The 16267-nt window shown below is 45.7% G+C and overlaps 1 protein-coding gene across 10 annotated transcripts in view; it reads left to right on the top strand.

Annotated features, from left to right (window-relative positions):
• Positions 1-7600: 7600 nt before the first annotated feature.
• Positions 7601-16267, top strand: part of SLC22A23 (solute carrier family 22 member 23) — a 181856-nt gene continuing 173189 nt past the window's right edge. For 9 of the 10 annotated variants that reach the window (XR_006202491.1, XR_006202492.1, XM_042938045.1 and 6 more), the window contains exon 1: positions 7601-8269. Coding sequence is in view for 8 of the 10 variants with exons in the window: in XM_042938045.1 (XP_042793979.1) it covers positions 7601-8269 (669 nt within the window). In the remaining 2 variants the exon portion in view is untranslated. Of the gene's footprint in view, positions 8270-12513; positions 13058-16267 lie in introns of those variants that run through there. The other variant, XM_042938054.1, reaches the window with a different exon arrangement.

The raw sequence follows: 16267 nt of genomic DNA on the forward strand, positions 1-16267 counted from the left end.
CTAAAATGAACAAATCAAGAGACTACAGATGCTGGAGAGGATGTGGAGAAATGGGAACCCTCTTGCACTGTTGGTGGGAATGCAAATTGGTGCAGCCGCTCTGGAAAGCAGTGTGGAGGTTCCTCAGAAAATTAAAAATAGACCTACCCTATGACCCAGCAGTAGCACTGCTAGGAATTTACCCAAGGGATACAGGAGTACTGATGCATAGGGGCACTTGTACCCCAATGTTTATAGCAGCACTCTCAACAATAGCCAAATTATGGAAAGAGCCTAAATGTCCATCAACTGATGAATGGATAAAGAAATTGTGGTTTATATACACAATGGAGTACTACGTGGCAATGAGAAAGAATGAAATATGGCCCTTTGTAGCAACGTGGATGGAACTGGAGAGTGTGATGCTAAGTGAAATAAGCCATACAGAGAAAGACAGATACCATATGTTTTCACTCTTATGTGGATCCTGAGAAACTTAACAGAAACCCATGGAGGAGGGGAAGGAAAAAAAAAACAAAACAGGTTAGAGTGGGAGAGAGCCAAAGCATAAGAGACTCTTGAAAACTGAGAACAAACTGAGGGTTGATGGGGGGTGGGAGGGAGGGGAGGGTGGGTGATGGGTATTGAGGAGGGCACCTTTTGGGATGAGCACTGGGTGTTGTATGGAAACCAATTTGACAATAAATTTCATATATTGGAAAAAAAAAAAAAAGAAACCAAGAACTGATGTTAGGGGTACTCATTACTACTGGGGTGTTAAATAACATTTTGAAAGGTGTTTTACTTAAGTTTAAAAACTTAGCTTCATTTTTAAAATACTGTTAACAAAAAATGTTTCGGTGACTTTATCTATATATTTATATGTTATTTTACTATAGAAGCACTAAATTTTTATTCAAAGCTCTATTCAGTGTCCAACAAGTTAGACTGACAATAATATGCATATATGGCTAATTTTTAAAATTTTTTTTAAATGTATTTATTTTGCGAGAGAGAGAGAGAGAGAGAGAGAGAGTGCACGTGAACACCGGTGCTGGGGAGAGGCAGGGAGAGGGAGACAGAATCCTAAGCAGCATGGAGAATCCAGCACAGACAGTTTGGAGCCCACCTCAGGGCTCAAACTCATGAACCATGAGATCATCACTTGAGCCAAAACCAAGAGTTGGACACTTAACTGAATGACCACCTAGTCATCTCTAATTTTTTTAATATGAAAAGTCTTTCATGATTTTCATGACTTTCATGACTCTAATAGCCATAAATTCAGACCAAACTTATTAGAGACCAAACATTTATCTAAAAAATTTTTAACCAAAACATCTTGCTGTAGAAGGTATATTCTAGGTCTATGATTTATCCCATTCAGGATTATTCCCTACTCTCATACTTCTAGCTTCTAGTCATTGAAAGAAATCAGCTTCATAGATTCAGATTTGGCCAGGAGAACACCTAGACCATCCAGTTGTGAGTGCTTCTTCATCTCCATTTAGAATTATGAGGGAAAGAGGGGGAAAGAGTTGTTTAAAGAGCATTCTTTTTTTCTCTCTTAGGAAGTTAAAGCCTCTTTCTCTAAACTTGTTACTTGACTGTTGTTCCCACAAACCTTCCTGACAGTGGATTGCTCATTCAATGCTGAAAGTGTCCCTATTTAAAACCTGAGGTTCCTTTGCAAATTTTGGGATGATTCGCCCAAGCAAAAAGGGCTGTTTCTATGCTGGAATGAAACATATAATGTTTACTTGTCAGTCCTCTCATTCTACCCTTTTTCTGGTGTGTGTATGTGTGTGTGTGTGAGTGTGACAAAGAATATTCTTAAGCACAATAAGGCAAATGTGACATCTGTGATTTTTAGCAAACAAAAGCCAACATCAAATTCTAGATCAATTTTTTATACTAATTGTTTTTTAACTCAATTAAAGAGTTCAAAATTAAATTTTGACCAAGCTTTTAAAAGTAATTGGGCCTTATCAATCACATTTACAATTGAATAGAGTTTTGCATGGAAGCCTTATCTTCATTTTGTTATTTATTTTATTTGGCCTTTTGATCAGGAAGGATGAATTTGGCTCTACCCAATGAGTAAGTTTTTCTTAAGATATTACCTGTAGTTTTCTTTTGGATAGATTATGTGACATTTTTATTACTTCTGCCACTGAACAAAAGTAGATTTTTCATTTTCGTTTATGCTAGGTCTTGTAAATGTCAAATCTCTTGTTAGAAAGTCAGAGTTAACATTCCAAAAGTCAAAGGATGATATAAATAATGTTCAAGTATACACATTTAGAGTTTGAACTAATTTCATCTCACTTTTTCCTACCCCCCACCCCAATCAAGATAACCTACTTTTCAAACAATTATTTGAAAGAGAGAAATCAAACTATAGTAAGAAAAAAAATATAAAGACATAACATTCCAAACTGTGCTGTCTATCTATATTTCAAGTATAAATAAAAAACAGGAACATACAGGGACACCGGGCTGGCTAGTCAAAAGAGCATGTGACTCTTGATCTCTGGGTCATGAGTTCAAGCCCTACATTGGGTGTAGAAGCTGCTTAAATAAGCTTTAAAAAGAAAACATGAACATACAAGTAAAACTAATGTGAATTCCATTTGCTATGACTAGTATTATACATAATAAGTTAATTAACCCTGACACCAATTCCTTGGAACTAACTTTTAAAGAATTATGGAGGACTTAAAATTAGATTTCTATCAACTTTAGAAGTAAGCTAAAAATTTTTTTCCTCCTGTTATCTCCAAAGAAATAAAATTGTTCAAGTATGTTCATGATTAGGTTGTAGCTTTCATTTCTTTATTTCCTCAATTTTTAGGAAATTACAAACTGAGAGATTATTTAACATGCTTTTTCAAAAGCAAGAGAGAATGGCTCAGCTTCCTTACAGTGTTAAATGACAAAAGTTCAACAGAGTAAATTTTAAAGATCAAATCGGCTTTATTAATTCATTTATGAATTGGGCAACAGATTCATGCTTACAGCTGAGAGCTCCAAAGGGCTATAGGAAGGGAAAGGTTTTTAAAGACAGGACAATGAAGCCATAAACAAATAAAAAGATTCTTTCAGGCAAGGTTACCTTCTTTTAGGGACAAAAAGGTCTTAGTGTGTGGATTACTTCATCTTCCTTTGGGGGATGGAGAGGCCCCGTGTGACAGATGACCTTATGGGTACTGACCAGAAAATTCTTGACTGACCAGTTAAGACTACATTTCTGGAGGAGGTTGTAAGTGCAATTAAGTTAGGTTTTAAGCCCCAGTTTGGTGACATGCCCTAGCATAAGTGACTCCATTTGGGGCCTGTAGCTTTCTTTTTGACATTGGAGAAGAGTGAGTTCAGGATATGAATACAAGTTTAAGGTCATAAGCTCAGATGCTTTTGGGGGCCAGACAAATGACATGCATGAAGGGCATGTGCCAGGCAGGGACGAGGGGCAGTTGGAGAATACCTGCCCATCTGCTATACTCCAAGGAAGCATGGCCCTGCAAAAGGGAGCATCAAAAGGCCTTGGGCTTCTTCTATGTCATTGTTGTTTTTGGTTTTTTGTTTTTAATGTTCAGTCTCCTGATTTTCAAACATTGAGCATCATTTTTCTGGAAACATTGTGTGTGGTCTGTGAGCTGCATTTGGCTTACAAGCCAATCATCTGCAAGCTGATAACTGTGCACAAGAACATCATACTGGAGCTAATCCGTTTACAACAATAACTTATAAGAAGAAATATAATTGTTGGGTCCCCTCAGTGGCTCAGTCAGGTAAGCATCCTACTCTTGATTCGGCTCAGGCTATGATCTCACCATTTGTGAGATCAAGCCCTGCATCGGGCTCTGTGCTGACAGCCAGAGCCTGATTGGGATTCTCTCTCTCCCTCTCTCTCTCTCTCTCTCTCTCTCTGCCCCTTCCCCTGCTCAAATAAGCATGCATGCACATGCTCTTTCTCTCCCTCTCAAAGTAAATAAACATTTAAAAACTACATAACTGTTAAGTTCAAATGAATTCTCATGCTGGCTGATCTGAGCAGTGTATATGAGAGATTCAGCAAATAGGAAAAGGTTGCTTGGTGGCTTAAGAATCACAGGAAATAGAGCTGCAGCATCCTTGATGTTAATATCATCCAGTGATGATAACTTGACACCCTCATTTACTCAGCAGATTGAGGGTCTGAGTGTATTGAGTGCCCTGCATGTGCCAAGCACTGTGTCAGGCACCAGAAATACAGCTGAGAACAAATACAAAGTACCTGTCTAGAGGCAGGAGGTAGTAAATAAATAAGTAAATGAGAAAACTAGTACTTAGCAAGAGCTATCACCCAGAAGAGTAAAAGAGGGTAATGAGATAGTGGGTGCCAGATTGGCTCCCCCATACTAGCTGGTGAACCTCTATCCTTACCCTGAAGGTTATCAGAGTGTTAAATTCTCCCTTCCTTCTTGCAGTCTAGCTTTCTCTGTGAAGCCATTGGTGATGTCTTAATGAATTGAAGTCCAGTGTAATTTAAATTAGTTACTTTTTAATCTTGACTACATTTGGAGGGGGGAGAACCTTGTTCTGAGAGGGATTTAGGGAAACCTCTAATCTAATCAGGAACTTAATTAAAGTTAAGTCAGGGCTGGGTCAGGGCTGCAGACGGCTAATTGCAAACATTTTATATTGGTTCCTTTTAGTTTGAATTTTAGAGGTTACCATTTTCTAGTGCACTTCCAAATTCTGAGAATGTACCATTTGAGGATTTTTATCACCTTTGGGGACAAGGACTAATAACAACATGGCAATGAAACTTCTCCCCAGGGCTAGGGTTTCTCCCACCTAAAAATGTACATTAACAAGTATCTCTTAAAACTCCTCTTGGGTCATCTGACTGGCTCAGTCATTGGAGGGTGTGACTATTGATCTCAGGGTTGAGTTCGAGTCCCACTCTGGGTATAGAGACTACTTAAAAATAAAATCTTTAAAAAAATTTTTAAAACCAAAAACCCCCAAACTCTTCCTGTGGTATTATAATCTGCCCCTGCATGTTAAAATGGAGACATCCTGGAACGTCAGGTCAGAAGATCTGGGTTCAAAGCCAGTTATTTGGCTCTGCTGTGGGCAAACACTGTTATCTGACAGACACTTGACTTTTGTAGCCTCATCTTGGAGACCCACCACTTGGGGGTCCTGTGAGGCCTGAATGAGAGTGTGTATTAGAAAACTAACCCTGCAGAGTTCAATATTATTTATTCTTATGATTGGAATGGCCGTCAAGGTCACTGGCAATCCTTATTTTGTGATGAGTTCTAAAAAAATAAATGCGTCCTTGTGACTTTGGGGTACGGAGGCAGAGCCCAACAAAACAGAATGCTTCTGGAAAAATCAGCTACTGAAAAGGAAATTAATATCTGTAAAGCCATATTTAAATTCAGAAATAAAATGTAGATTTTATATAATAGTAACAGCGGTGGTAATAAGAAACAGCTACTATTAAGCACTTTCTCTGTTCCAGGCATGGTCAGCACTTTGCATTTATAATCCTTTCTAATGGCGAAAGGGGAAGAGAGAGAAAAAAATCAAGGTAATAAATAATATGAACTTGGAAAAGAAATCATTACTATACAATGTGCCCTATCACCCCCAAAAGCTCTTTAAATGCGTGCAGGTTTTGAGACCCATTTCTAGGAAGATTGGTGTCTTCTGCAGCCCTGCTGGCCCCTTTGGCCTACAGTTATCTAATCTCCCCTTCCAGCCACCCAAGAAAGTCCATGACCTCCTCCCATCCCCAAGGCCCAGCTCACCAACAGCCTTCAGAAATAATTCTCTCAGATGTGCCAGTATTTTAGTAGTAAGCACAGAATGCCCACAACAACAACAAAAAGAACTGCAGGTTTAAAATGTAAGCAAATAACGGAAATGTAAACGAATACCTTTTTTATATGTAGCTTAGAGTGTATTCTTTTGTAAAGCAAAAGTATTTCTTTTACATCCCCCCCCCCCCAAATCCTACTGGAAATGGGTTGCTCTAAGACTTCCATTAATAAACTTCTCAGAATGTGAAATGTCTCCAACATGCGGGGACGCTGGGGTGAAAGGTGCCACGCTATTCTCATTTCTGCCAGTCCCCGGGTGCAGGAGGAAATATGCTAATGCAGCCGTTTGCCGCAGGGCTGGTGTTATTTATATAGTGCTGGCTGGGCAAGGTTCGCGCTGGAGCACGGGAGAGGAGGGAGAGGTTTGTCTTCATGTGTGTGAATATAGACGCGTGCGCCTGTGCACTTGGCATTCGAAACGTGAATTCAAGATCTTGGGGAGGGGGTGGGGAATACCATCACCATTCACGTTTATGTGTATACAGTATAACTCGTGTTGGCCATGTATCCTTCTAGCATTGTACTTATACAGCATGCACTCTGGAGTGGGGAAGAAATGGCGATTTGGGAGTAGGTGCCGCGGTCGGTCGCGGGTGACCCGACGCTGCGGGTGACGAGCGACCTGATATTGGCAAATGCGCATTCTTGACGGTGCTCCGTGGATACAAAAATCAACCGTATCAGAATCCCTAAAAAGTGCGAGGGGGTTGTCCCCGAACGCGGGCTACTCTTGGGCTCAAGACTGGGAATGGGGTGTGGACAGCGGGATTGCAGGCACCTCTGAAGCCAACAGAGGTCACCGAGCCCCGGCGCAGGGGGTGGGTGGAAACCCCTCGAGGCTTCGGGAGCCAAAGCCTTGAAGACAACACGCTTCACACGCTCCGCGCGCACGCCGACTCCTCCGGGACCCTCAGACCACCCGCGCCTGCAGCTGCGCGCTCCTGCTCCTGCTCCTCCTCCGCCTCGCTCAGCGCGGAGGGGGAACAAGCAGGGGATTCTCCAGCCTGGCAGGAGCGGGGTGTCCCGTTTCCCCGCCCTCCCCCACCCCTCCGCTCCCGTGGATCCCGCGGCGGCGGCGGCGCGTCCCGGCTGGAGGGGGCGCTCGCGCGCAGGAGCCGGGCGCAGCAGGTGCCGCGGTTACCTCCACCTCGGCGGGGGGAGAGGGGGCGGGCCGGGGGCAGGGGAGGAGGAGGAGAAGGGAGGCCGGCTCGCGGAGCCGGAGAGCGCGGCGGCTCGGCAGGCTGGGACCCGAGCTCGCGGCTTCCGGGAGGCGCCCGAGGCCGGATAAATACATCCCGGGCTCCCGGGGAGCAGCGGACGCTACCCGCACCGCCGCCCGCGCCGACTGCACAGCGGTCCGCAGAGCACCGAGCCGCCTGGCTTAGGCGCGGAGCCCGCTCCTCCCCCTGCGGCCGGCGCGGAGCAGCGGAGAGCGGCGGGCTCGGCCGCCGGCGCCCGGGCCGCGGAGCCGATGAGCGGCGGCGGCTGAGGGCCCGGGCCGGCCTCTGCCCGCCCTCTGCCCGGCGCCCGAGCGGGGCCGCAGCGCCCGGGGCGCAGGGTCCGGGCCGGTGACATGGGGGCGGACTGAAGCACCCGAGGCGGCCGAGCGCTCTCTCTCGAGCCGCGGGCCCTCCTCCGCGGCGGCGGCGGCTGCGGGCGCCCGGCCCGGCGCGCTCTGCCCGGAGCGCCCGCGGGAGCCTCCGCCGCGCTTCTATGCGCCTTTGCGGGCGCCGTGGGCCCGGGCCATGGCGATAGACCGGCGGCGCGAGGCGGCGGGTGGCGGGCCCGGGCGGCAGCCGCCCCCGGCCGAGGAGAACGGCTCCCTGCCGCCCGGAGACGCGGCGGCCTCGGCGCCCCTCGGGGGACGCGCGGGCCCCAGCGGCGGTGGCGGGGAGATCCAGCCGCTGCCCGCCCCGCATCCCGCCGCCGGCGGCCAGCACCCGGGCTGCAGCTCGGCGGCGGCGGCGGCCCCGAGCCTCCTGTTGCTGGACTACGACGGGTCGGTGCTGCCCTTCCTCGGGGGCCTGGGCGGGGGCTACCAGAAGACCCTCGTGCTGCTCACCTGGATCCCGGCGCTGTTCATCGGCTTTAGCCAGTTCTCGGACTCCTTCCTCTTGGACCAGCCGAACTTCTGGTGCCGCGGAGCCGGCAAAGGCGCGGAGCTGGCGGGGGTCACCGCCACGGGCCGGTGGGACTCCGGCGACGTGGCCAACTGGACCAGCCCCCCGACCACCCCCTTCTCCACTGCCTCCTGGGGGGCCGCAGGCAACCTTAGCAACAGCAGCGGCGCGGACGGGGGCGACACGCCACCCCTGCCGTCCCCTCCGGACAAGGGGGACAACGCCTCCAACTGCGACTGCCACGCGTGGGACTACGGCATCCGCACAGGCCTCGTCCAAAACGTGGTCAGCAAGGTAAGGGCTGCGACCGCCCGGGCCTCGAGTCCTTCTCCCGAGCCTTTTACTCCTGGATCTCTTCCACCCTTCCCTCCGTCTCCCTCCGAGCAGACCGAGGTCCCTTAAAGCGATGCCAGCCTGTGTGTATGCATCTCGCGTTGGCTTCATCCTCCGTCCCCCAAACCAGATGCGCTTGCTTGGGTGTGAAGCAGGGGCTTTTCGCCTCCCTCCTCGGGGACACTGCCTCCCAACCCTAAGGGGGCTCCACAGCCTTTTCTAGTTTGCACCCGAACTCCCGTCCGAGTGCACATTTGGGGAGAGCGCCCCTCCCCCTAAAATGACTTGGGCTCCCTTCACCTATCCTTCAAACTATCACCCCGGTTCAGCCGGGGGTGTCCCTTGCCAAGGATAAGGCTGCTGACCTGTCAGCCGTCCAGCTCTGGAAGACTCGCCTCATTCAGGGTCTGATGGCTAGATCCAGGACCATGGCTCTGGCTCTAGTCTTCTGTGGGGCTAGAGTGTCCTTATGCCTCCCACAAAGAAATATCTATCCGTGGGACCGATGTCCTATTCCCAGGTGTTCGTTCCCGCAGACCTCAGTCATCCCGCGCCAGGTTTGGAAACAGACTATTAAAGCCAACTAAAGAACCCAGGTGCTGGCCACAAAAGCAAAGAGCTTGGGAAAATTCCCTTTCCCCCCCTCATCATGCTCATCCCTCTCCCAAGATTGGGATGTTTGATTTTAGATTTTGCCACCCAAGTGTTCCCTCAAGTGTTTTCTTGGGACTTTAGTCATATCCCTATAGAGTAGAGGAAGGAAACTAAGAATCTGTTTTGTATTCCGGGTCCACCACTGCTCTTATATAGCAGCTGCTTTTGTCTGAGTGAGGCATTGAGACCCTGGTAAGATTTTAGCAGAGCGGCTGCCTTGCTGAGAGTCCTGTAGCCCCTCTACAGAGGTGTTGCATTGTATGAAATGGAGCAGCAGTGTTTTTTGAGAAGATGTGTGCCAGCAGAAAAATGCAGAATGGGCAATGTCTGAAATCCAGTCCCTAAGACATCTGTATTTTCTGCTTTTCTTAACATCTAGGAGACGTTGTATGCCCATTTGTTAAGCAATTTGTGGTTTTTGCCCTTTCTGTGTTTTAAATAACAAATTTACATTTCCAAGTAGTGTAGACCTTTCCCCTCCCACCCTTCTGGGCAGTTCTGGGCAGAATTTTAAATACCTTGTTTAAAAGTGAGACTGAAATTGGACAGTTTGTAAAAATCAATGTGCATGCACTTTCTCCCCCAAATGAGTGTTAGTAAACAGTTGTAGCTCATGGATGTGTAAGATGAAACTCTTACATCATCATAATCGCTGTTTTAATCTTGTACCAGACTGGCAAGAAATGATCTGTCCTGTGGGAATTGACAGGATTCACTGTTAATGGGGAAGATCCTTCAGGCTAGGTTCACCTTGAGGTGTACCCCACCCCCACCCCCACCCCCAGCCCCAGCCCCACAGCCTCTCCTTTCCAAAGGTGTTTTGCTGTGACCCTCTCCCATCCGCGGAGGGCAGTGTTTGTTTTTTTGTTACCATCATGGAAAAATTCAGAACAATGACTACAGTGACAATTTTAATACTCTGTGAAAGTAAGAATTTGGCAACATTTTCAAATACTTTAAACCCCTTCTTTAAAGTAGAAGAGGAATAATATAGATGAAAGCGAATGTGTTTAGAAGCTGTTCCATCCTGGGGTCCAAGGGGAGGGGAACTTGAAAGTTAGGAGGTGGGAGACAGCATCATTATCCTAGTGGTGGGGACCCATGGACAGCTATTTACACTGCCATGGAGGGCGGGATGAAAAAACTAAAATAGTTCTTGAAAACTGGCTTTTAAGGCATATTGGAGAGGTGGACAATGTTTCTAAATTAGCACTCAAGAGGGTCAAAGATGGTAGGAATGTGTGCACTATGCTTTAGGGGTGCTTGATAGCTGTGCCATGGTTACGTGTAGCAGACACGGCGAAACTGGGAGCTGAAGACCTCCGGACAATAGTTAGAGATGCATTTTCCTGTAAAATAAAGACTAGAAAGGACATATTGATTTTCACACACAATAGAGATCTAAATAAAGGACTGTCCTGCCACAGCATTCTATTTCCATAACAAATGCTTCAAAGAGCTCCTTGAGCACATTTGGCATATACTAAGGCCAGACTTGCGCTGAAGCGGTCTGTGCACAGCGGATACTGTATCAGATGTACAAATATGGAATGTATACTGTGGTGGGTGCAGCATCCTAGAGGTCAGGTGCCTGTCAGCTTTGTTTGTATGTGGGAGCAGAAGTGGAGACGGTTCGCTTTCTGTCTGTAGATTGAAAGTTCAGAGTCTGAGAAGTTGCCTTTTGTACCCTCTTTCCTCACTCCAAACCATGATCTTCCCACTTGCAAATAATCTCACGCAGTGCCTTTGTCATTAGATTTGCCTCAGCCTATCCTTGGCCCTCCAATATGTGTCCTATTCTGTCCCTAAGTGTTAGGTGGGGTGGGGAACATAGAAAATCTGCCAGGCATATATTATATTATATTGCATTATATTATAAATATATATTATATTCTGAACATAGGTTGTATTATAAATACACCATTATAAATATACATTATTAATATATATTATATGCATTACATAGGCTATCACATATTTTATACGCATATAATACCACCTACACATGTGAAACTGCCAAGCCACTGGAATCCCAGGTTATAACACTTAAAAGGGATCTTTGGGCTGATGAGCCTATCTCCCCTCCTGATTAATATCCCTGACATGGATACCATTTCCAGGATGGGAAGGGAGGGCCCCATTGGCTATTGGCTAGGCAGCTCGCTCCATAATTGCAGCCAAGCATGTTTTTTGGTGAATATAACTCAGGTCATCTCACAGTTATTTGTATGGCTTGCCCCCTCTGAAGGGTTCTTTTTCCTTTGTATAATACGTGTTCAGATATTTGAGGATACCCAAGTGGTTTCTTCCCTGGCTAAAAAATCCCCAGCTACTTCAGACATTCCACACATAACAAAATTGGCCATAGCAATTGCTCTACTTGACATATGTGTGTCTTAAATTTTTTTTTTTTTAACGTTTATTTATTTTTGAGACAGAGAGAGACAGAGCATGAACGGGGGAGGGTCAGAGAGAGGGAGACACAGAATCTGAAACAGGATCCAGGCTCTGAGCTGTCAGCACAGAGCCCGACGCGGGGCTCGAACTCACTGACCGCGAGATCATGACCTGAGCTGAAGTCGGCCGCTCAACCCACTGAGCCACCCAGGCGCCCCATGTGTGTCTTAAACAGGACACTCTGAAAACAGCCTGGCAGACCCCATGTGTTCTAATCAAAAAGGACCATAGATGGACCCTATGCTTCCAATGACAAAACCTGCAATTGATGCATGAAAGGCTTTCAGTAAACATGACAAGCTTCTGTCTTTATAGGATTACATTAAGTCGAGATTTCTCAGGCTGCACTTCGGTGACGTGGCACATGATGTAGATTTCATCATAGTTTTGCGTTATTAAATCTTTCCTGTTAGGATCTTTTTATTTCTGTTTTATGCCTTGGTCCTTGGTATTTGTTATCTGTCCCAAAATTTTCAATGCCTTCAAAATAATCATAATATGACTTTTTGTGTGCAACCATATAAAGTTCTCCAAACATTTATCATGTTATTTCTTTTTATTAAGAATGTTGAGGGGCGCCAGGTGGCTCAGTGGGTTGAGCATCCAACTTCAGCTCAGGTCATTGTCTCGCAGTTTGTAGGTCCAGCCCCGCATCAGCCTCTGTGCTGACAGCTCAGAGCCTGGAGCCTGCTTCAGATTCTGTGTCCCTGTGTCTCTCTACCACCTCCTGCTCATGCTGTCTCTCTCTCTCTCTGTCTCTCAAAAATAAATAAACGTTAAAAAATTTTTAAAAAAAAGAATGTTGAATAATCCAGGTACCTGGGTGGCTCAGTTGGTTAAGCGTCCAACTCCTGATTTCTGCTCAAGTCATGATCTCACGGTTTGTGGGTTCAAGCCCTGAGTCAGGCTCTGTGCTAATGGCGTGGGGCCTGCTGGGCAGTCTCTCTCTCCCTGTCTCTGCCCCTCCCCTGCTCATGCACACTCTTTCTCTCTCTCTCTCTCTCAAAAATAAGTAAATAAAACTTAAAAAAAAAAAAAGAATATTGAATAATCCAAAGCCCGCCTTAACACTGAGCATTGTTGTGGATTTCCAGGTAACACATACCTGAGTGGGCCAGGTGTGGTGTACCTTGAGCCCTGTGTTCAACTGCATAGCTCTGCATTTTATCTCCCAGCCATGTTGAAAACCGTGTCTGTGTCTTCCTGAAACGAATCTCACCAAGCTCTGCAGTCACTTAGAGGTCAGCTGTGGAAGAACTGAGGCCGGACGTGAGCATTCCCTGGCAGCTCAGATGGTCAGAGATTTTACACAAGGTTAACAAAACCTCACGATTCTGTTGCCTTTAAAATATTCTTCTTAATAATTTGCATCGTTATCCCACGTTGTTCCGAGTGAATCTTCCTTGGTTTCCAGTGCTCACGACTTCCTTGAGTAATAAGCACGATCCTTTTCCTGTATATGAAGCTTGGGATGTTTGTCCCCAGTCTGATTCTTCTTCTGTTCTCCATGAATTCTCAAAAATTGCTGGCTTTCATCCTGTAAGTACATCTGAGAGTTGTTTAAATATCCTGGGAAGTAATTTGTATTCTTTTTCTGGGGCTCAAGTCTAGAAGTATTTAAAGTGATTCAGTACAATTTAATTAGGGTTAAAAATAATTACAATTTCATTGCAATGGTAATATTTTAAAAATAACCCAGTGTTAGGTCATCCTAATGGTATTTTATTTATTTTGTCTAGTGTATACAACACAGTAGTGAACATCTTTATGCATATCTATTTTTAGAAATTGACTGTAATAGATAATACATGCACATGTTACAGAAAGCGGACAGTAAAAGTAACATTTCTAGCCATCCCTGCCTCCAGTTTCCCTCTTCAGAAGCAACCATGGTTACCAGTTTCTTATGTATCCTTCCAGAAATAGTCTAAGTATATTTTCATTTATATATTTTCCTCTCACAAACAATGACATAATATATACATTGTTCTATGCCTTTTTTCACCTAAATTGGGGATGGGTGCATATCACTACTTAGAGAGCCCCTCATTGTTCATCCATTGTATGACCAGGCCATAATTTATTTAATTAGTCACCTACTAAGGGGGCATTTAGGTTGTTTTCAGTCTTTGCTGTTACATAATATATAATGAAATTCTGATATACATGAAACTCTTCGAAGTGGGGGGTCATGGGCACATTGGTGGCTCAGTGTGTTAGGCGGCTGACTCTTGATTTTGGGTCGTGATCTCACACATTGTGAGTTCGAGCCCTGTATTGGGCTCTTGCTGACAGTGCAGAGTCTGCTTGAGATCCTCTCTCTCTCCCTCTCTCTCTGCCACCTCATCTGCTCTTTCTCTCTAAAAGTATAAATAAATAAACTTTTTTTTTAAAAAGTGGAAGGTCAAAGTAGGCTCTGTTTTTATTTTGATACATGTTGTCAAAATGCTCTCTCTAGAGATCTTAACCAATTTACACTGCCATCAGTAATGCTTGAGGTCCTGTTCCCCACACCCTCCCTGGCCAAGGACTTACACACTTTAACATGTCTCCTAGTTTGATATGTGAGGTGCATATGGTTATTGTTGTAATCTGCATCTCTATTGTTATGAGCCAGGTTAAAGACGGCTCTGAAATTTCTTGAGCCATTCATGTGGCCTTTTCTTTGAACTGCCTCCTTAGGGACTTTGCCTTTGTGTGTGGTTTGGGGGAGGGGGTTTATTTTCTTACTGATCTGTCAGAGTACTTCAAGCAGAAAGTAAATTAACTCTTTGGATGTCTTGTGAATGTTTTTTCCCATGGTTTTTTTTGTGTGTCTTTTTATTCTATTTATGCTGGTTTTGTTATGCAGAAACTTGATTTGTATAGAGTCAAATTAATCTTTTCTGTTACGATTTCTGGGTTCTGCATTAAGATTTAGGGCTCCTGTAATCCTGGAATATCAGGAAAACACCCGTACTTTCTTCTAATTTTTTTTTATCCTAGTTCCTCTTTAATTTAGTGTTGCAGGTATCAGTTTTGCTTTTATTGAGCTAGCAGGATAAATTGCTAGAAAGGGAAGTAAATATTGGGTCTGTGGGTATAACCAGCGTTTCATGTGGGCTTTGACTTGCTCCTAACAGTGTCCTAAACATTGCATTTGGCAGTGGCCCCAGCAAGAAGACCAGAAGCTACACAGTTGTTAGCAGCTCTTGACGTGTTTTGGGAGCCAGTGATCATCCCCACGCACCGGGCTCACCTTTCCTTCATTGTCTTGTTCTGAGCCAGCTGCAAAACCTCTTCTTTCTTTCTTTGTTTTGTTTTGTTTTTTTTCTCTTTTTCCTCTTTTGTCCGTAGCATTTTCTGCAGGTCTCGATTCATTTTGGCCTTCAGCCCAAGGTAGGACTGAGTCAAAAGTTGATGTCATTTAAAAACATGATAGGCTTTGTGGATCTCCGTGTGGGCGTCGCCACAAACCAGCATTGTGCAGGGGCCAGCTGGGCCTCTCCGGACTCTGAGCCCGTGCCCCCATCTCCATCCACCTGCACACTCAGGAATGTCTTACTGTGGCTTGGAATCAGCCGTGGTGGGAACAGTTACCCCATGGAACTGGCAAACACTACACATGGGGTTTTCTTTTTTCTGCAGAAAGCCAGTTGTTAAACAATTATTGTGCCACCAAGTGTGACCCTAGGCCACCCCTTTCCTTTTTTTTCTTTCTTTTTTTAACTTTTCTGCCTCCTTCCTTCCATAGATGAGTCCCTTTTCTGGGCCAAGCCTTGTGCTATGTGTTCGGGATACAATGACATGTAGACAGCTCAGCTCACATAGAGCTTATAGACTAATGAGGGAATCACACCTTAACTAATTAATAATAATCCTTTAAGGTGCCTGGGTTTGCTTTTGGCTTAGGTCATGATCTCACAGTTCGTGAGACTGGCCTGGGCTCCAAGCTGATGGCGCAGAGCTTGCTTGGGATTCTCTCCCTCCCTCTCTCTGCCCCTTTCCCTCTTTCTCTCAAAATAAATAATAAGTACACATTGAAATAATAATAATTCTTTAATTACAAACTGAGTTAAGTGTGTAGAAAGAAAGGGAAATGAAAGACTAGAACAAAAAGCCTGGCCTAAACTGACTGGTCTCTGAGTGCAGCTGACATCTGAGTTAAGATCTTAGGTTTGAGTGGGAGAGAGAGAGAACGGCACTTGCACGGGCCCTCTGGTATGTGCCAGCTTAGAACTGACAGGAGGCAGTGAAGGTGGGAAGGTGGGGAGGGGTGGCTTATGAGTCATGTTCAGAACGTCAGCCATGAGATGAAGAGCTGAGGGGGTGAACCGGGATGGAGGGCGGCCAGGCAGAGCATGTGAAGTGAGAAGGGACATAGGACTCAGGGTGTGGGGCTCTGAAGAGAGGTTGGGGTGAGGGGAGAGGGTCAGATGGGGAGAGGCAGTCTGACCAAAGTCTCAGGTTGGGAGGTGGGGCGGGGAACCGGGTAGCTTGGGCTGTAGGGAGGAGGCCGGCCAGCCCAGGAAGCGGGTCTGAGGAGGAGCTGTGGGAAATTTTACTGCTGCTGCAGGCCCAGACCAGACCCCGGGCAAGTGGGCCTGAAGCCTCTTTCCAGGGCTATTGATAGGAAGCAGCACTGGCCCATTCGAGCGTTCTAGCATTTTCTCCTGCTCTCCTGGTCAAAAGAGGAGAATGCTGATTTCCACAAAGCTGAAAGACCCTGACAGGGGAAACCATCAGTCTAGAATTTACTTTGATTCAACCAGCTTTACCTTTACCGAATGCCTAGTGTAGGTTAAAAAAATGAATTGTCCTGGGCATGGCTAACGTATAACATTCTCTTCCTAGTCCAAAGTCCTCAGT

Source organism: Panthera leo, chromosome B2 (genome assembly GCF_018350215.1).
Source record: "Panthera leo isolate Ple1 chromosome B2, P.leo_Ple1_pat1.1, whole genome shotgun sequence".
NCBI classification, from domain to species: domain Eukaryota; kingdom Metazoa; phylum Chordata; class Mammalia; order Carnivora; family Felidae; genus Panthera; species Panthera leo.